Source organism: Anoplopoma fimbria, chromosome 8, assembly GCF_027596085.1.
Source record: "Anoplopoma fimbria isolate UVic2021 breed Golden Eagle Sablefish chromosome 8, Afim_UVic_2022, whole genome shotgun sequence".
Lineage (NCBI taxonomy): Eukaryota > Metazoa > Chordata > Actinopteri > Perciformes > Anoplopomatidae > Anoplopoma > Anoplopoma fimbria.
Genome location: NC_072456.1, coordinates 8,914,367 through 8,936,233, shown reverse-complemented (window position 1 = coordinate 8,936,233; position 21,867 = coordinate 8,914,367). Strand labels below are relative to the sequence as shown.

At 40.3% G+C, this 21,867-nt stretch overlaps 1 protein-coding gene across 1 annotated transcript in view; it reads left to right on the top strand.

The window, feature by feature from the left end:
- Nucleotides 1-396: 396 nt before the first annotated feature.
- The window catches only part of bcar3 (BCAR3 adaptor protein, NSP family member), a 42,790-nt gene continuing 21,319 nt past the window's right edge, over nt 397-21,867 (top strand). Inside the window, exons 1-4 of the mRNA XM_054602370.1 lie at nt 397-541; nt 8,839-9,031; nt 9,638-9,892; nt 15,532-15,574. Of these exons, the coding sequence (XP_054458345.1) occupies nt 8,847-9,031; nt 9,638-9,892; nt 15,532-15,574 (483 nt within the window). The 5' untranslated portion in view covers nt 397-541; nt 8,839-8,846. The remainder of the gene's footprint in view (nt 542-8,838; nt 9,032-9,637; nt 9,893-15,531; nt 15,575-21,867) is intronic.

Below are 21,867 nucleotides of genomic sequence, written 5' to 3'. Positions count from 1 at the left end.
CCCCTCTCTGCATTTAGCAACATTAGGTCACATCTAAATCTTATCTAAGCACCAGAGCAGTCGGTGGTGTTGGTGGAAGAAGTCCCAAACAAAAAGACTTGGAGCATGAAATATGAGGCTGTGCAGGGAACACAGAGGAGGAGGAGGAGGAGGAGGAGGAGGAGGAGGGAGTGGGGGAGAGGTGGGCAGAGAGAGAGTTTTGTTCAGGAGTTGGGGGTGGTTGTGGGGGGGCAAGAGACAACTTAGCTAAAACAGAAAGAAAGAAAACTCCTCCCAAACACTGTGGGGAAAAGAGGAGGGGCCGGGTGCTCGCAAATCACTCCCCAGAGAGGGAGCAAGAGGAGGGCAGGGCTTGTGATTGTGCGGCGCTACTTGTTGTTGCCTGTCTGAAGGAACGTGAGTGTGTGGTCTTCCAGCCGGTCAGCTAGTCAGCAACTCAAGTCATTCAAACAAACTACGACATGGGATCATTTTAGAAGAAGAGTATATATCCTAAAAGACAAGAAGAGCAAAGATCGGGAAAAGGAGGTCACACTGACAGGTAGGAGTGGAAATCTGTGTTTTTGTTAAGTGTGTTTCAATATACAGTGGATGTGTGTAGGAATGTGTGGAGACAGTTATATTGATGGTCATCTTTTCCTCTGGATTCATTTTCAATCATCTCCGTTTGTCTGACTTCTCATTATCTAAGTTAAAAATAGAAAATGCTACTTTTTTCTCTCTGTGGTGGCTGCGTGTTTTACCACACTCCCATGCCTCCTCTTCGTCTCTCAACGGTCCCTCTCTCCATCCCCTTCGGTTGAATTGTTTACAGCTTGCAAGTGAGTTAGATCTGCTCAGGGACTTTTTGAGCAATAAGTTGCCTTCCCAAGACACTGGGTGTGACTGTGGTTGGGATTGGTGATGCTAACTGTGGAAACCCCAGCAGGAAATAATTACATGAAATATGACAGATAAGATCAAGATCTTTCATCAAGGTTCTTTTCTTTAAAAGTAAGTTTGGGATTGCGCCTTTAAGGTTTCATATGAGTTTATTTCTCTCAGTCAAACATTGATGTGATAAATTATAGGTTTTGATACTACTGCAAAGTCATCAATATGTATTGGAGTATATGAACTGCAACAAAACAGTCAATGTGAGGCTCTTTATCAATGCTTTGACAGGTTGAATGACTGCTGCTCAGATTTAAACTATGACATTTCAGTTATGAGGACACATCTTTAAACAGCAAGCCACCCACGGGACGATGACAGAGGCAGACATATGTGTGCATCTGTCTATGTGTGAAGTGTTGACGTTTTGTGCAGATAAACACACACATACAGCAGGTTGTCAGACATTAGTCAGTGTTGGATCTGAATCCCATTGTGTCAAGAATCAAGCCAAAGAGATTCAACCTTTAATTAAAGCAGAAACTTGTCTGTGTCAGATTCACAGAGGTCAGCTTTAACTTTGTGATGGTGGCGTACTTGCAGTGTCTGGGATGTGTGTGTGTGTGTGTGTGTGTGTGTGTGTGTGTGTGTGTGTGTGTGTGTGTGTGTGTGTGTGTGTGTGTGTGTGTGTGTGTGTGTGGTGTGTTGTGTTACTTGGGATGAGGTGGTTGGTATTCCAGCCAGCCATCAACACTATGTGACTTGTAGTCTTCACAAAGCCTGACTGACTGCAGAGGTTGAAAGTAAAAAAACAAATATATTTTTCAAGATCTTTACTTGATTATCATTTTGGTGTACTAACTTTAGCAGAACAACTTTGTGCTTTAAAGTTTACTGCCTTTCAGAGGAAAATGCTGTACTTGCAGGCAATTTTATAACATATACAAAGTATTTGATAAGTACCTTGAATAAGAACCAGTTAAAACCATCCAGCAGTTTACTTAACTCTGACTTTTCTTAGCATATCTTGGATCAGCTGCAACATCAGCAACATCAAGAATGATGTTTTAAAAAAATCTGAAAGGGCATTTGTACATTTGGTACCTAAAACTGAAATGTAAAACTTGTTTTTATTCAAAGCAAATGGGCTCATGTGCTTTCTTGTCAATGCAGATGGATAGCATTCTCACATCTGTACGCTTTGTCTTAGGTTACAATAAAGACTGGAAACATGTGGAACCAGCTAGCTGTTCAAAAATAAAATAAAATCGGTTCAAAAGACAATATATCCATACAAGAATCAAAATGCCAACATGACAATTTCTGGTTCCACAGGGGGTTTAGTGCTAGAACTATTTCTTGGACAGGCCATTGACTCCCTTGAATCCTGTCATCACCTGCTGGTTCTAGCTTCATATTTAGCATACAGACAAAAGAGTGGTTGATCTTCTCATCTAACTGTCTGCAAGAAATTTGCAAATACGCATCTAGAAGTTATAGATTAAAGATATTTAGGATATTAGGTGTGAAATGATGTTTTAACTTACTTATGGAACTAAATACTTCTTCCACCACTGACTCATTCAGCCGACTGCTTCTTCTCTGTGTGACTGACTGACTGACTGACTGACTGGCTCACAGTGTGATGATCAGTGACTGTACATACAGACAGTCACTGTGACCATCTCTGTCACTGTAGACATGTGAAATGAACACACACTGGTAGGTGGCGTGTGTTTGTGTGTGAGACAGATTCAGAAGTTACAAATGGCAGCTACTGCTGTGGGATTTAATAAAAGCCTCATTAATATGTTGCACATAAACTTCACACACACACACACACACACACACACACACACACACACACACACATACAAACACACACTGGTGGGCCCACGCACACAAGAGCGCAGTAGGACACTCTCTCTCTCTCTCTCTTTCTAACAAAGGCCGGCTCTAAACAGCAGTCATGTGACATTTGCTCCCATTGTTCACTTCTGGCCAGGGGTGGATTTGCTAATGCACTGGTGTGTGTGTGTGCATGTGTGTGCATGTGTGTGCATGTGTGTGTCCCATAGCAGGAAGACACTTTAAGTCTGCTAGAGGAAACCCCTTATTCCCAAACATGTTGCCGTTGTCCTCCCTATTGTGTGTAAATTTAAGAAGACCAGAACAGCAACATGTGACTGTTGCTGTTTTAACATTTCATTTATAAATCATATCATTGATTATAGTGTGTTTTGTATTATGTAAACAAGAGGATTTTTAAGATTCAGTTTAACCTGAATACTCAACATGCACAGTAATCCATGGTGCCAGTTTTTTAAACCGCTACTTTAGTGGATTAACAACAAATCCTTCTTACTCCTGACTCATGTGTAAAGTATAGGGAGAGAGTTTACCATTAAAACATTAAATTACATTTAACTTAATTTGTTAGGAAAGTGTGTGTCCTCTAACCCTGTGATATAGAATGATAGGTTTAATTAGGTGAGAGATATTTGTTTTATTGGCAGTAATCCTTCATAATGAGCTGGCTGCCGTTTGTACTGCCAATTCCTCTTCCTGTTAATCTGCGCTTGGTTCCCACCCAAGCCCTTTTGTATGTTTGTGTTGTGTTATGTTTTGAGTGTGTGCTGGCGTTCCCAACCCAAGGTCTACACTGGTGTTGGGGACACAGATAAAACTCTCTTCAGGATATTTTGTCTTTTGTATCATGGTCAAGGAAAATACTTCTGATTGTTTGCCAGGTGTCTATTAGTAGGGAAGCCGCTGGTTCTTGAAGTATTTTGCCACTGTAAAAAAAAAACTATTTTATTTTAAGGCTATTCTCAATGAAGCCTTGTTCCAGACCTCTGAGTTGCTGACCACCAGAGCCTGATAAACCAGCCAGGCCATTATTTCTGCCACAATATTAACTCATTAGAGATCTATCATATCGCCTTATATGTAATGAGTTTGTCAGTATGTGACAAGAAAATGAAAATCCTGTATTCGTCAAGCTATAGTCCACATCTTGGTTTTTTTTCCATGTGCCACGGCTAGAAAAACTAGGACAAGAAAATGGCCACAAAAATGACATTGAAGCAGCTATAAAGGGTTTTGGTAGGTCGATTTACAAAAATTACTCTGAAATTGTCAAAGTTGTGTGATCATTATGACAAACGTTAAGTCAACCGCTCCTTGCAACTGCTGATTCTCTGCTTGACTGAAGATGACATCAGTCCCTTCTCATGGGTTAGAGCAAGTAACAATGCGGCCCAACAGAAATCAATTGAAACACACACACGACCATCTGATTATCAGGTTATCCTCTGGCTCCCTCAGCATAGAATCAAAGTAGTCTGTGGAATAGTGTAAGACAGTATTTTAATTATATACTGCTTGTTTCTGAAGATTCCATGTCAGTTTATATGCCGCAAATTTAAAAGGCTTCGTCATTGCAATTGTTACCAAAACAAACTGTAGTCCCTGAATTCATCTAACATTGACAAAGAATTATTGGAAAGTAAAAGACTGCTGAATGTTTTATTAGTTTAGCTCATAATTAATGCTGCAGGCAACAGATTGTTAAGCTCTTTGATTGGTTGTGTCTTGTGTTTTTTACTTTTCTCCTGTATTATTTTCACAGGCTTTTTACCTACGACTTTTTTAGGATAGTTCCATGCCAATCCAAATCTTTAAAGTGCTTAAAATAAGATATCTAACATGGTTTAAGGAGGAAGAGGGAGTTTCGCTTCCCTAACCCTGGAAGCCAAAATAACTTTGCGACCCTATGTCAGTACTTCTTAAACATAGCTCCAGTCAACAGTTCAACTGCTATCCTAAATCTTTACGGAAGGTTGTTAACATTAAACTGTATATAACCATAGCAACAATAGTCATGCTTCATGCCAGGTTACCAGATAACTTACTGTAGACACTAACCTAAACATTGCTAAACAAACTACAAACTAACTTAAAATGGTTCCTCTTTTTATTCCTTTGTAAATGGTAGACTTGGTGAAGGAAATGCCAGTGCTCCCTCTTTGTCTTTGTGTGTGTGTGTGTGTGTGTGTGTGTGTGTGTGTGTGTGTGTGTGTGTGTGTGTGTGTGTGTGTGGGTGTGTTGATGTGGGGGGGGGTGTTTGATGTAGGGTGCTGTAGCCACTGAACAGGCTGAACAGCTGTAGGGAGGAGAGGATGATGCAGAGAGTAAGAGGAGAATGAAAAGAGCAAAGTCTATTATTACGAGAGGTGGACGGACAAAGGATAGAATGAAAGTGACAAAGTGAGGAGGCAAAAAAAAATCTGACATCATGATGGACAGAAGGAGGGAGGGGATGTCTGTGTGTGTGTGTGTGTGTGTGTGTGTGTGTGTGTGTGTGTGTGTGTGTGTGTGTGTGTGTGTGTGTGTGGTGGCAGCTAAAGATTGAGAAGAAACAATTTATAAAAGTAAAAAATGTAGATAGTGTGAAGGGAGAAGATGGGTAAGATGGAGAGAGGGGAGGTTAAAGGAGAAGAGTGAGTGAGATTTTAACACCTTCACTCAAAGTGGAAATTACTTCCTATAGCTCTTAGCATGAATCATTTATTCATAAGATGAATTGACAAAGTATTCATGTGCGTAAGTGCTGTCTGTCTGTGTTTTCACTCAGTGAAAGACAGTCCTTTCTCCTCTGATGAGGGTGTGTGTCTGGCAGATGGCCAGGGCACACACACACACACACCACACACACACACACACACACACACACACACACACACACACACACACACACACACACACACACACACACACACACACACACACACACACACACACACACACACACACACACACACACACACACACACACACACACACACACACACACACACACACACACACACACACAGAGAGAGAGAGAGCTGACCATCCCTGAGGGTCTTATAATAGGTCCTCCTCCTCCTGTAGTCGTTCTGCCCCACAGAGGAATCCACACTCTGACCCAGCATGCCTTAGCAGGACTTTTACAGTGCGTTTGTGTGTGTGAGTGGGTGTGTATTAACTTTACTTGTCACGCTGACGAGCCTTGAGCTGGACAGCTGTTCCTTTCCCTAAACCTCTATTTGTATTTTAATTACATTCATCATCACGAGCTGGTGACTCTGTGACCTCCTGCTGAAGTTGGGTTTAGTTCCACTTTATATTCCAGGTTTTCTGTATTGACTAAGCTCCAAGGCTTATAGATCTCTTGTTAAATAGTCTATTTCTCCTTGATGTTTTTTATTATCATTTTATATAATTTATTTTCAAAACAGAGCCTTGTATAAAACATTGAGGTAGCAGGGCTTTGAATGTATTATGTTCCTTTGGCCAGTCAATTTACAGATTGTAACTTGCCAAAGTAGAACTTGATTGGTTAATGTGCTCTCTGTGTGTCTCTGACAATGGTTGTTTGTAAAAGAATGAAACACCACTCTCAAATCAAATGGACAGACCAGAGTTATGGTGCTTTTCTTGTGAAACAATATCATACAATAGAATAAAAACAAAATTGACTTTACTGATTTGATAAAATGCTATCAAACAACATGCATCTCATCATGATTGTGTCCAGCATATCTTATATATTATATATGTATATGATTTTATATTATCCAGTTATACAGAAAAGGTACTGAGTTCCCTTGTAGAGCAGCAGATGTGTCCAGAAGTTATTCAGAAAAAGCGCTTCACACACAGTTCACTCCAACTCCACAGCAATATTTCCCTCTAGGAATGACTTCCAACATATCAGGAAATGTGCCGTTTTTCTTCTAACTTAGATGAAAAGATTAATATACTTAATGTGCATGTAGTGCAAAGCTACCTTCATGACATATTTACTTTAGTTTAGCACAATGGAAGGAGGGGAAACAACAAGCCTGGCTTTATGAAAGGTGACCTCTTTGAAATGCAAAGTGGTCCTATTTACACGTTGAATGTTTGTAATGGATAGGTAGAAACAGGGAACAAAAAAAACTCTGATCAACCCTTGTTATTCTTGTATCCATTGGCTAGCTTGCTGGTGTAAATAGAACAACTTCAGAACCATTGAGAGGCGTAGTTTCCCTGAGGTTCCAGTCTTTGTGCTAAGTTAGGCTCAACAGGTCCTGGACAACCTCTAATCTATTTAGATAAAGTAGATCTTTTTCATCTGACTTCAAGCAAGAAAGCAGACAAAACATGTCATGAGTATACCTTTCAACTCGAAAACTCAAGTTCACATGCAGGTTAACATGTACCATAGTTTTTTACTTGTACCAAATACCTACAACTGTAGGACCAATAATTGTCTAGGCCAGTCTGAAAAAAGGAGTCTGTTGTATTATGGCCATTGATCTTGAATGATCTGAAGGCTAGACTAATCTACAGTCTTCTCACTAATCCGTTTTAAACAAAGGTTATCAACCACAAACTGTTCTTACAACAACATGTAACTGTCATGTCTTGTTGCCTTTTTGTCTATACTGTATGTATTACACACACTTTATGTTATTGTGTGGCCTCTAATTTTTACTTTTTAATGCTTCAATGGCGAAATTGGCACGCTTCAATGTCGAAATTGGCGGGCACCCAATGTTTGATTTTGTTGCCTTCTTCGCCCGATCACCAATACAAAAGCAATTTTATATCAATTAGTCTGGTTAATTACCACGAATGATGTTAAACTTAATCAAATAAGGAAATTAAATTACATTAAATTAACATGGTGACACAAATTCACAGCTCTGACAGAAGGTCATCTGCCTTTGAAATCAAATCATTTTTCCCCAGGAGCCTTGTTGATCAGCTCGGTTCATAACATTGCTTCTTCTTCAGGGTGGACGGCATCTGACTACTACACAGCCAAGCCCCCCCCCCCCGCAGCCTACTTTCTCTGATAGTAATCAGGTTGTCCAAATAGAGACACAATAACAAACACCAGCTCAGTTGTTCATGTCAGATTCTTAGGTACGATAAGATTAGAAACAGGGAGGGTTTGTGGAATCTCGTACCTTCTAGTCTACTAACATATCCGTCAGCCGATGGTATTTTAGTTTGTACAGTTTGACTAACTGATGCATGGTGAGTGAGTCAGAGAAGATGATAGCAGGATGTCCAGTCATCATCACAGGGCAGGGGAATTTATCAAGAACCTGTCCACTGTTTATCATCACTGACAACCTATCTGTCCTGTTTATCTCTGTGCACAGTAATTATATCTGCTTCTCTGTCTGTCTGACAAGATCAAGTCCATGAGCAAAGAAAGTTGCGTGCAGTGTTCAGATCTAGGAGGAGCGGATTTGGTTATTAGCAAGTATAAAATGTAACTATTGATATGTATACAATTATTCATACCAAAAGGATTATTAACATATATTAACAATAACAGGGCATCACCAAAAACCAGACTGTCAAAATTGGTGTTCATTCAAAATGTCAATAGTAAGAGTACTATCCACATTCAGAGTGAACATTGAAAGGTTGAATCCGAGCACTCACTATTACAATCAGCTATTATCACAGTACATATGCACAAAATAATCACAGAAAACTACTCCTTAAAATAAGTATTTTTTCTTAACTTAACCCCTAACCCAAAAAATATGAGGATAAGTATTCTAATACACTCTAATAATAAAAGGTTGTGCTTGATACTTAAGATCGTCCTCTCAAATCTTTCTCTTTATACTCAAACAGACAAATATAAACTCAGTTACAAGTCTGCAGGTCTATCTCTCTCTTTCACACACATCCAATTTACTTTAAAAATGAACACAAATCAATGTTTAATAGAGTACGGGTCAATACATTTGGTATTTATCACCTTTATAAAGTTTTAAAAAGCTTTATACGTACAGTCATTTTTCAGTGGAAGGACTGAAATCTACTTTTCGAATCCAAAGCTTTGAAGTGCTGTTTGATAGTATTCAAGTCCAATATGTCTGACTTTGCATTTCTATATCCGTTTCTTTCCAGAGTTGAGGATGATGGCAGAGGGGCGTTTTGCCAGTCTGCCCAGGTCCCTCCATGCACACCACTCCCTGGGAGGAGGCAGTGCACACCCTGGAGTCCCCTCCAACTCCCTCGGTGTCCCAAGCAGCAGCACCTCCTCCAGGGGGCTCCAGGCCTCCCTCGCCTCCTCCATGGACCTCCTAAGCTCCAGACCTGGGTGAGTTGGCTGACCAACAGTGGCTTAAAGCACGATAAAAAATGGTCTTCAAAGACTCTGAGCAGAATTCACAGTCTGACTTATTTAAACAAGCGTATAGTCTTTTCTGTTGGGCAATTCAGGTTTTTGGATATTTTAGATAGTGGTTGAATCAAATACAAGTACATTTTGTTTGAATAAAAAGCAAATGAGTGCAAAATAATCAGAAAAGGTAATTAAAAAATAATGATCTAATTCTTCGGCACTGCTTAAACAGTAGGTGGGTCAATTCAACACGTTATTAAACCCACAAACCATAATTTAAGGGAAACCCCACATTTTGTCAGGCTGAAAATCACAAGACATCCAATATATCTATTTGACGTCTAGTAGACATGAACATTGCTTAGTATGTAAGTCTGTGTACAGTAAGCAGCATCAAAGTGTTTGACAGCATCACATTTATACCCTGTATCAACTTGTTCAAAGTTTTAAGATGATAAAATCCCATCTGGAAGGGTTATTTTCTCGAAGTATAGAGTCTTTACAAAGGTTCAGGGTGTTTTAATTTATTTCAATGCTTTAGTCTTATTCTTATCTCCCCCCGTGTCCTTTTCCCTCCCCCAGTCTCCCTCCAGGGCAGGGCAGCGGCCTGTCAGAGCTGTCCACTTCGTCCTACCAGCAAGTCTCCATTCACGGAACTCTGCCTCGACGCAAGAGAGGTGGGGCCAACCTCACCCATGGAAACTATACCTGGGACCCCAGAGCCAATCACTCACAACAGATTCCTTGGGGCAAGGCCTCACTGGTCCCAGTACACGCCCATCAACCCATGACCTCTCCGCTGGTCCAAAATATCATCGATGACTGTCATGGTTACAGGTAAACAAACACCTGTATAAACACACATACATATGCTAATGTTGTTTTCTCTATTGATGAACAGTTTGATATTTACAATTGTGATTTTGTCTTCACGATTTATAGAAAATGTCAGTGCAGTAAACTTTACTACATTGATTTACCTTTAATTATAGACTGAAGGGTGACACAATTCAAGAAACACCCCTCACAAAATGTACACAAATACTCAGCCTCAATAGGCTTGAAAGGTAGCTCTGAAAAGTAGGGCTATCCTAGACCAAGGAAATTCTTAGTCCGCTAAAACTCGACTAATTTATGAGTTTTCCACAAAGAATTACACAAAAGCACCACTTTAAATCTTGTGTTTACCAAAGATGTGATTCATGTAAAAGAGTAGAAATCTTAGTCAACTAAGACCAAAACGACCTATTAGACTGAAAAGATTTTAGAGCTTGCTTCTTCAGACTGACTCAGACAGAAGAGAGTTTGGAGTCGGATGGAGAAAGGCGAGTCCGTAACGAGCCCTGAGGGGGCGTAGCAGTTAGCTCAACTTCAGAGGGAACAAGCACACCTCATTTTTCATCATGTCCTCCCATCTTTCTTCCTTTAGTTTAGAGTTACAACAGACAGTATCTGATGTAGCCAGCTGTGTGTGTGTGTGTGTGTGTGTGTGTCTGTGGGTGCGTGAGCATAGCCCCCAGTAGTTGGGTTACCTTTGTAGGTCAGGGTGTGGCAGGACAGATCACAGATTACTATGAGCTCTTTGTGTACCTTCTCCATCTTTCTGCCTTCATGCTGGATACATTTCATACACTGCTGACATACAGAAGGACAATTTGTCCAGGTCAAATTCAACCCGTTCAGGTGGCGAAATAATGAACAGCCTCTTTCTCCCACTCTGGGTCATTCTCATGCAATTATATGGGTATTGTGTCCTTCGACTTCTTACTTTTGAAATGGCAAAAAATAAGTTGAGAGTCAAGTGTGTTTCTAACCCTCACTTCATGTTCCTAAATGACATCAAAATACATCACAAGAAAAGAGACAGCTTTCTGTTTCAGATTTTGGCTAGTGGATGTTGTTCTTTATCAATCAGCTAATGTTGGCCTTACTTCCAGCAGTCTGAAGTTCAGCACTTGGTTATAATTTAATTAACCTACTAATGGCCTCACAACTACAAAGAAGACCATTATATTATAACAGCAGGTAAGAGAGATCAATCTCACTGTGTCCATAGTTATTTGATCGCTTTATTTCACAAACTAAGGTATATCGTCATTCACATAGAAATAAGGACTGAAACCGGGATGGTAACGTCTCAGCTCTTCCCATGAAATGTTTCTCCTTGGTTCTAAGGCAGGATGCTTACAAATTGAAAAAAAGGAAATACCCAAGCAGACTGTCTGCATGTTTTGATTTAGTAAAGAAAGAAAAAATATATATTTGATGAGCTAAATATTACATTCCCTGATGTCGTGTAAGCTACCAGAGGCATTATAAAACTCCAAACTTATCTCCCAGCTCACTGTTGCTGTTTTCAAACCACACACAGTTCAAAGTTAAGTTTTCTATAAAAAGATAAGGCAGTGTGTATCTCTTAGGTATGTAACCACTGGCCAATCGGTTTTGACTTTCCATTGTTCATGCTGTCAGCTGACCTATGACCCCTGACCTTATGTTGCACTAGCCTCTGATTGGTCAGTTTGTCTCTCTGTTGACCTCTCTGGGCAGCTCAGCAGACCACCAGGAGAGGAAGAGGGGGAGGAAGAACGAGAGAACAGAAAGAAAGAGTGGAAAGGAGTAGCGCAAAGAGGGGATGAAAGGGGGAGAGATCGACAGTAACAGTACATTTCCTCAACTTAAGATGCTAAAGGAACTCCCCGAATTGATCTGTTGATTGTGTTTGAATTTAACTTCTTCCTTTTATTTCATATCAAATCAGACCAATAGAATGAATTTATTTGTTACTCGCTGTAGTTTCATCAGTGTTTTACATTATTTTCTCTTTCAAACGAAATATTTATATGTCAATAAACCAAAAATGTAAACACACATTATACAGTAATGGAAACATACTTAATAATATTATATAACATTTCTGCCAGTTCTGTGTCCCATGTTCAAACTACATACTCACTTTACAGTATGTACAGTACTGTATGATAATCTTTATAGTATACAGGTTTTCCAGTTAGTTTACAAAAATCATTTATACTTAGAGTAAAGGACTTGCACTGAAGCATATGTTTCAAACCACAACGTTGGATAGTCCCTGCCAATTTGTTATACATATCCTTTAATATTTATTTAATAATTTGCTTAGGTGTTCCATTAGCTGTTAGGACAATTCGTTTTAATGTTTCGCAGCTTGGAGCAGCTCCCCAGTTTTTAAGTTTTTGGAGTATTTATTTTGACACCCTACATATTCAAAACCTCATGTAGAGGAATGATATTTACTATGGAATTAGGACGCGACTCTAGAAAGTGGTGAGGGACACCTTTGAAAACCGAACAACCACAAATCAAATTTTTACTTCCTTACACAATGTCATTTTAGTGCTGTACATTCTCTTATTGTTTTGATTTCATTCGTTACATACCATTTTCCAAAACAATGTACTATGACAACACAGAGGTTTATAGTCTGGATCTTCTGTGGATCTTCATTATGAAAACACACTGACCTCTGTAGGCCGCCTGCAGACCATGCATGTTGCTCACTAGTTCTCTCCGTCGCTCATCACTCTCTCTCCCTCTCTCGCACTCTCTCCCACACACACAAATATGGAGCAGTCACTCGCTAAACCCAGCTGTGGTCGTGCTGAGTATTGTGTGGTGAAGCGCAAAGAACAACGGTAGCCAGAAAAAGACTGTGGCGAGTGCTGCCTGCTTCTGCCCTCCCTACTCGTGTTATTTTTCCTTCTCACCCGCTTCCACTCTTTCTATCCTCAGAGCTCTGTCTCTGACTGTGTTGCAGGTCAGTTTTGTGGTCGTAGAAGCAGAAAAATCCAGTGTCTGATGCCGTTTCAGCAATATGGGCAGAAAAGGGCAAAGTTAGCTGTGGTCAGCTTGTGTAGTCCGGAATGCCGGGCCATCCTACCTTCACTACACTTTGTTTGTTCTTTTAGTGCTGCATTCAGGCTATCTAAACGTTATCAGTGCAAAAAAAAAAAAAAAAGGATTCGGGGCGGGGCGGCGACGTCATCAGTCACTTGACGACCCAGGTTTAAACACACTGAATCTCCATCAGCTCCAGGGCTGCTGCTCTGTTTGTGAGCCTGACCTTTGACCTCCCTGAGGAGCAGAGGGAATTTCCCTCAGTTGTAGCACATTCAGCTACAGGAACGTTCATATGGGTGTTGTCTGGTATGTGGTGATTTTCATCTCACCCACCTCAGACGGGGTTATAAGGGTAAGGTGGTTGGGGTGGTGAAGGTTTTGGGGCCAACCGCTGAGTCCAACAAAGAAAGAAAATTCCTCTCCAGTAAGTGTGGTCGATATCAAACTGAATGTCTGATTCGAATATACATTTGAGACCACAGTAACATCCTATGCTCGTCCTGCTCTTCCTCCTCATCCTTCTCTTCATAGTCCATCTCCTTCATCAACGGCAGTGGTGAAAATTAAGAACTATGAGCACCTGTCACTTATCACTATAACGCAAACCACTAATGAAAGCTATTTTCTGATGCAATAATCAATTGCTTTTATTTTATTTTATCCAAAGGCCTTATACATGCAGCATTTCAGATGGTATGTATGCCACTAATATGATACCAGTCGCAAGAAACTACATTGGAAAGTGTCAAAATAAAGCAAAAAACAAGACATTTGAGAATATCAACCGTAGGCTGGTACATTGTGATTCTCAAATATTTTATAGAATAACCCATCAAAAAAAGTAAAGATGATGTGATTATGAAAATGATTGTTTCAGCTCTCATAATGAATCTATCACACTGTACTTGTGAGTGAGTAGTAGACACCTACTAAGCTTAGAAAAACAAACTGGCTCATTGTAATGTACAGTATCAGCCTTTCACAGAGAAAAACTACATTGTGGAGTAGAGGCCGGTCTACAGAGCACTTAAACTTTCACAGAAGCTAATACTATCAAATAGTAAAGCACGATCAGCACTTCTGCTGCTGGTGCCGTCAGACAGCTGTTCCGCCAACAACAACTGATGTGCCTCTGTTGTGAGGACAAGTCAGTGTAGGTTTGTGTTGATACTCTGTGGGGGGTGTCGGGATATCTTGGATTAGGGATGTTTACACCTGGAACAGGATCGGTCTCCGTACACTGAGCTTCCTTAGCTCGGCAAAGTGAAATCTGCTGTAGACCCTGCTGTTGATGGAGAGGCCTTAGCACTCCACCGTCTAGTAATAATGACTATACTTTGTTGTGAATGGAGGCTTCTGTTTAGTTACATAACTTAATCCCACTCATTATTTGGGGCCACATAAAACTGAGAGGGCTAAGAGCTAAACATATTTGGTTTGGTAAGTAATGGACTGTGCTAATATTCCCGTGGGAACACCAGTGTAGGCTTAAGGGATTTAAACTAGCAACCTCGGTTACTAGTCAGGGATTTGAGCTAATTACCTCTTTCACTGAGCCCCTGGCCGTAAGCCTCCTGTAGAAAAAGACTCATTCACTTTTATGCACTCAAGTACCAAATATTTAAGGCAAAGATGGAGAGCTATGGAAATAAATACAGACATTCTATAAAGAACACAATGTGAGAGTCTTATACTGCTCAAAACAAACGAAATGCCAAAATACAGTGCTTGAAAATGTTTTCTGTTTATTCTGACCTTTAAACAAAAAGTGTCAAAGAAAAGCCAATTGAAAACAGGAGCGAGAGGTTGTCAAGGAAACAGATGTAAAACTGCTATCTGATGTGGTTGTTTATGGTTTATTAAGGGAATCAAAGAAATTGCAAAATGATTTAAAAAAAAAAAAAAAGAGAAAATGCTGCTTTTTTTAATGTGTGTGTGCTCTAACCTCTCTGTGAAATTGTCAGTGGACTCTGAGGGGCAGGCGTGTGGCTGCGATGTGTGTTATGGTGGGGGAGGACAGAGAGAGAGAGAGAGAGAGAGTGAGAGTAAGGGAGGGAGGGAGGCCAAGTCAAGCAGGCAGTGAGTGAACATGTTTACCACTGACTGAGAGAAAGAAGTGAGAGTGAGAGACAGACTGCCAATGGGACACGGAAAGAGAGGGACTCAGATTTAAAGCAGTTCAGAGGGAGGTTTGGTTCCACTCGACTTCTGTCTTTCTGAAAAAAACTCAAAAAGTCAGGACAGCACTGCCATTGTAGTCAACTGTACGCCAGCTTTACTGTACAGCTGCACCTTCTTGGTCCAGCATATGTCTAACATGGACACTTGTTATGACCAGTGACATCCATTTGGACCTTTAAAATCAGAGTGGCACACCTCAAACAAACCGTTTCATCTCCTAAAAGGGCTGATCAGCGTTTTAATTTTTGAAAAATCAGCACCAGTCCGGGACCCACCTGGACGTAACACAACCAGCTCAGCAGTTTTATTTCTAACAGAAACTAACGAGAAGAACCAAAGATCAACACCGAGCAGTTTGGGTCCAGTAGCAAGATGTGTTCACTAAACAGGACCATGTCTCTGTCTCTGTTCCCCAGGGAGCCTGCTGCCGGTCTGGACGCCACAGTGGACTATGTGAAGGTAGGAACAACAAATGTGCTTCTTTGTTATTTAGAGAATATAGACAAAAGTTCATCAGACGCTGTTGCTAATGCTACTACTGTAACTACAATAAGGCCTGGATTGTGGTGGTTTTAAAATCCTGCAGACACTTTTGCAGACATTTTGCTTCTGGGACTGTAAAGATTTATGCTGCATGAAAATCAACACATTACGTTCACTTTTGGTAGTCTAGTTGTTGCACACATTTAATGGGCTTTTACAGTATCTCCGAGACTGGTTAGATAGATTGTACAAAGATAAAAGATGCACAAAAGCAACCTTTTGGGTGCAAAAAAAGCAAGAGTTTGATTTGATTCAGTAAATTGTCATTGTCGTAGGTGCAAATTAAAAGAAAACTGGATTTGAAATGATATTCAGCGGTTTCTGCAGGCTTCATTGTAAACATCACTCATAGGAGACGTTCATCCAATCGCCCCTGGGCTACGAGGATAATTCACCTGTTAAATCATATGTCTGCCATTGTGCTTTGGCTGTCGCACTGTTGTAAATCATATTCACACATTCACACACCACCTGAGTCCTGCTCACAGAGAGGTGATGACGGAGAAGTCATCATTTGCTTATCACAATTTCCTCCAGCGGACATACAATATGTTATACTTCTATCGCCGATATATGTCTTTGCCTTTTTTCTTGTTCTCACCCTGTACAGCTTCTGCCTAATAATGAGAGGAAATCCATGTAATCTTAGGGCAAAAATGAAATACACGGTAAATAAGTACAAATGAGTAGCTTGGACCTATCGCGTATACAATCGTAATACTTTTTGAATACTGACCAAAGGGTTTCCACAAAACTGTGAATATCACACGCTGTAAAGTACTGAAAAGTGCCACCTAATACTGCTTTGTTTATGTGTTCTTCAATCCAATATTATTTATTATATCGTCTGTTTTAAATTATGATTTAGTAATTTCACCAAAATGTATTGGCAGGTGAAGACCAGAAATGGAAATGCAACGTGTAGAAAGAAACACATTTATTAAGTTATTGAAAAGGTATTGTTAATGTATTTTATGCAGAAATTCAGTTCTCGATGTAGTGCTGTAACTGAAAATGTTAAACCCAGCTTTATACTCTTTATTCTCATGCAAGGATAAAGTAAATGCAAACAAAATAAAGCATCTTCATAGACCTTTTAATAACAAAATGAAGCTAAACGGTTATCTTGTGTCTCTCGCGTGATCTTATTTGACCTGAAAACCATTCTTTAAACTGAATTCACTAAATAAAACCAGATCAGTGAAAAGTAGTCCCAACTACACATACGTACTTAGATGGTGCATCCCCATTTCTCCTCTCTTTAACTCTTGATCTCCCCTCTCCTCCATCCCTTCCTAACATCCATTCCTCCCTCTTTCCCATCCATCACTCCTTTCCATCTATTAGCTCATACGTTTGGATGCTGACACCTCAGTCTGAAAAGCAAACTCAGTCCTTCCCACGAGAACATGTAGGACACACACACACACACACACACACACACACACACACACACACACACACACACACACACACACACACACACACACACACACACACACACACACACACACACACACACACACACACACACACACACACACACACACACACACACACACACACACACACACACACACTTTCTTTGGTCAAAATAGGGTTGTGTGCAACTGTCAACAGAGTGTGTGTATGTGTGTTGACTGCAAATGGAGCCACTGTAGCCCAGGTATTATATAATATGTGTGAGAGTGTTATAGAAGCTATAGAACTCCAGGTGTGTTTGCATTTCCACTGGGGATGAAAACTCACACAGATGGCCATGCACGCACACACAAACACACACAGACTGCAACAGACCGTACAATCTGTGTCATATCCTGTGGAAAGGTCAAAAGTCCATGAACAGTATAATGAGCCTTGCATTGTAAGGTGTGATCAGGCCATCGATTATATACAGTACAATGTGTAGGATGGATGTATGCAGGGAAAGAAGTGTGTGTTGAGAACAATCATAAAAACATTTACCTCTCTTGTCTGATTGTAAGCCAGTTCCTCTCCTCATGGACAGTCTCATTTCCAGAGCTGTTTGATGTCTAATTAACTGGTTAAAGTGTCAAGAGAGGGAGTTGAATGTAAAAAGCTGTACCATAAATTCACACGTCTCTGGCAGTTCATACCCTGCATAAAATTCTGAAGAATGAGCACAAAAGTGATGTGTCACCAGATATAAGGGTGTTTTAGAACAAATGTACTAGTCAGGGTAACACATGTACAGAAATGTGCATCGTTTGCTACTGACAGACAGGACAACCTGCAGTACACTTGGGCTCATTTTGCTAAACTTGCCATAATTGTTGGGAAATTTGGCCAGATTAAAAAAAACATGCTGAGTCAAGTCTGGTACAAAGTTCCCACGGGATAAATCAGAGAAAAACTGTTACAGAGAAGGGGTTGTTGCATTCTGCAGCAGTAAACTGAGCAAAACGTCTCAAGAGTAAGTCTTAATGATCAGTTTCTTACTTAGAGCAATGAGAAACATTTCTGCAAGTTTGAATGGTTATGTTTATTTCCCATTAGCAATTAAGGTATTAGGTTTAGCTTTTTAATTTTTTCACTGGTTTAGGCACCAGTGAGAGTTCAACCGGTTGTGGGGTTGTCAGCTTATCAACTCTGATCAAACAACACCCAGAGAGTCCTGACTAAACAGATTAGCTGAAAGTCTTGATAAATGACACCAAAGGATGTTAATATGAGCAGAAAGATGGAAGGAAATTTGGCCAAGATATTTTTGACAGCCATCAATGGGCCTATTGTGAGAAAAAATAATGAAAGAAACATAAAAAGAAAGAAAGAGAGTCTCTCCTGCTGTTGATCCTCTGTAATTCAGAATGAGCCCAACTCTTCTTTGACTCAGCCTTCTCCAAAGGACTCCCTTCACTTTTGCTCATTCTCTTTCATTCCCACTCCGTCTTTGACTTGAAAACACCACGTTGCTCCACCCTCATGAGAGAGCTTTAACAGACAATAATGCTCTGTGTCCATGTGTGTGTGGTCGTGGATTGCAATAGCTTTCAACTCTCAAAGTGATGACATTTAACAGCTTACAGTACACACACAGACACACACAAACACATTCATAGTTTGGTAATCAAACCATCAATTCAAGTGTTTACCTACTTCAATTAACTCGTGAATTAATTCCTCTCTAAATAGTAAAAGAGCCTTGATGTGCTTTTGGAGCGCTTGAAGGTAGAGATGAACTCTGGTACGCTCTAGTGGTCAGATGAAGGTACTACATCATTAGACAAGCCCCCACAGCAGTAAATGGATCTGGAGTCGTTCAGTTAGTGAGAAGTCCAAACAGCAGTGTGACATTCATCAGGATCATCATACCAGTCTGTCAGCAAGCCAGCAGACTTCAAACAGCAACCAGCTGGTCATGCTGCTCGCCAACCATTCAGCTCTACTCACCGGCCTGCGGGTGTGTCAGTCAGCCAGTCAATAAGCTGCACAGCCAATCAATCATTCAGTTTTTCAGCCTATAAGCAGAGATAGCAGCTGGCCAGCAAGCTAAAGGCCGGCTACAGTAAATGAACAGTGAGCCATTGTTGGACCCACTTCACTGAATTTTGGGGGGAATTTAAGCAAATTGCTTATTCATCATATAATGCAAGCAGTACAAAATAAGATAAAAGTTTTCTTAATTTGAAATCAGAGCTTTATTCTCCTGAACTTAGTACAAGTATTAAATGACCAACTTGTTTGAAGTGACTTACTGTGTGGGAAAAAAAGACCTGGAATAAACACAAAATGTTTATTCCACTTTCCATAAATTAAGTAAATGTTCCCCATGATGAAACAAAGGACATCTGCGATATAAAAATTCAGTGCTAGAAACAATTTTCAGATGAATTATATTTATATACATGGGAAACATGTATACATAGGTCCTTTAGACCGAAAGCTAAAAATAAAAGGTTCTCTGCATAGATTTAGGTGTGCGGATATCTATTCTACCATCTATGTACTCTACAGCATCACCTCCAGTACTCGTTTGTAACTCACTTCGAGGCTCAATACAAAAACTTGTGGATTTGCCTTCTCTTTTCACCCACCAACGGCACACATTTTTATTGACGTTGTGAGGGCTCGCACAGTGGAGGCGTTACGTTGCACAAATCTATATGACCGTCACCAAGATCACAGTGCATTACTGATCAACGACCGATCTCATACACTCACACACTCAAACTCACCCAGGGGGCTGAACAACAGTGTCACTGACATTAATTCTCTGGTATTCGAACTGCCTAACTGGTACGTAAGGACACTGATGCAGACACTGATGCAGACACTTTGACTGATATAAAACCATTGATTGACTATAAAGTTTGCCAGGGCATCAGATGATGTATTCAAAGTCCTACATGTAGAATATTTACTTGATTTTGATAGCAACAACATTAACAATGCTGGAAAGTTGTAAAGAGTTGACAATATGAAACCTTCTGCGGTATGTTTTACTCGTATGTGTTTAATATTTGTCAGCAGACACAATTTGATTGTTTTTTTATTACAAAACACCAGCAGCAATGGAAATAGTGTTAGCATAGTGTTCTCAAGTTACCTAAAAAACATTCTGGTCAAGTAAAAGTACTTGTAGCACAAAAAAAGTAGTTCATTTAAAAATAGGTACTAACGTTTCTGCATTTCACTTTTAAAAAAATGAATGATGATATGATGATATATGACACTACTGTTCAATTAAAGAACAACTTAAGGCACAAAATAGATTGCATTACATGTTAAGTTATACAAGCATACAGCAACAAGACCCCTTCTGACCAACAAATGGGCACACTGCAGTCTGCATACAACAGACTGCAGTGTGCAATTATATAAAAAATAGGCTACAACTGCCTTCTTCAGTGTGGAATTAACCAGAATAGATACAAAAACTCAGACAAAAAAAACAAGAATGATTGACAAAATAAATAATAATAACAATGGACACCACAGCGCCTTACATTTATTTTGAATCACCAGGAGAATAAAACTTCACCAAACCAGACAACACACAACATCACAACATACAGCAAAGGAGAGACGCGAGGTGCACACACTCAACTACGTTGCTAGGCAACGAAGTGGTTGCGGAAGTAGGAGGGTCCAGCATTGTATTGCTGCGCTCACCTGTCTGACGTCACCGCGAAGTCCTCCACTGTCTGCTCCAGGTTCAACTGAGCCACGTGGCCATTCTCATAGCAGAACGTAACCATTTTACTCGCTCTCTCTGTCCCAGTACGACCAGTCCACTCGGCCTCACAGGTCCCACGGCGCTCATCCCATCCACACACATGTTAGCATGTTAGCCAGACCCAGCTGGGCCGCAAACAACGAGGGTGTGTCACATAGCGTGCTAGCTAAGTGTTGCATTCAATCAGTCAATCATTCATTAGTTAAGGTAGACGCAACATTGTTTAAACTATGGGTACAATGATGTTAATTGTAACCGCAGCCCATATGGATGATTGTGCCTTAAGTGCAAGCATCGGCCTCTGAACTTTTCTTTCCGCCATCCCTTGAACTCATCCCGTGAACACACATTTAAGGTACCATTTCCGATGTGTAGCGTCACTCCTCTATGAAGCCCCGCCCTCCTGCGGCCGCAGACACACCTGCGACTTTACATTACATTACATTACATTACATTACAGTCATTTAGCAGACGCTTTTATCCAAAGCGACTTACAATAAGTGCATTCAACATAGGTATTCAAGAGAACTACTAGTCACCAGAAGTCATAAGTGCATCTCCTTTCTTAAACAAGCATCTAAGAGCATAAACCAGAGCAAAAGTACAGGTGCAGAAACAAACTAATATGAATACAATAAGTGCTAAGTGGAAGGCTCAGGGTAGGACTTCTTATCCACTGCAGCTACTCTTTCTTTTCTTCTCTTCCATTCTCACAAACTTTTTTTTTTTTTTTTTTACTTGTTAAAGTTTGCGCCTTGAAATGTAGTGAAGTATGAGGTCACTACTGATAAATGGAAGTTAAGTAAAAAGTAGGCTACTGTAAATAGAGGGAAATAGGTCATTCTGATAATCATACTATGATGGTTGGTACACACTGAAATATCTCAGCAGTTATTGGATGGATTGGCATTACATTTAGTTCAATGGTCCCTAGAGGATATGATATGATGATGAATGATAATGTTGCTCCATAACTGCTGAATGTGTAAATGAGCAAGGTGATGTTATGTTA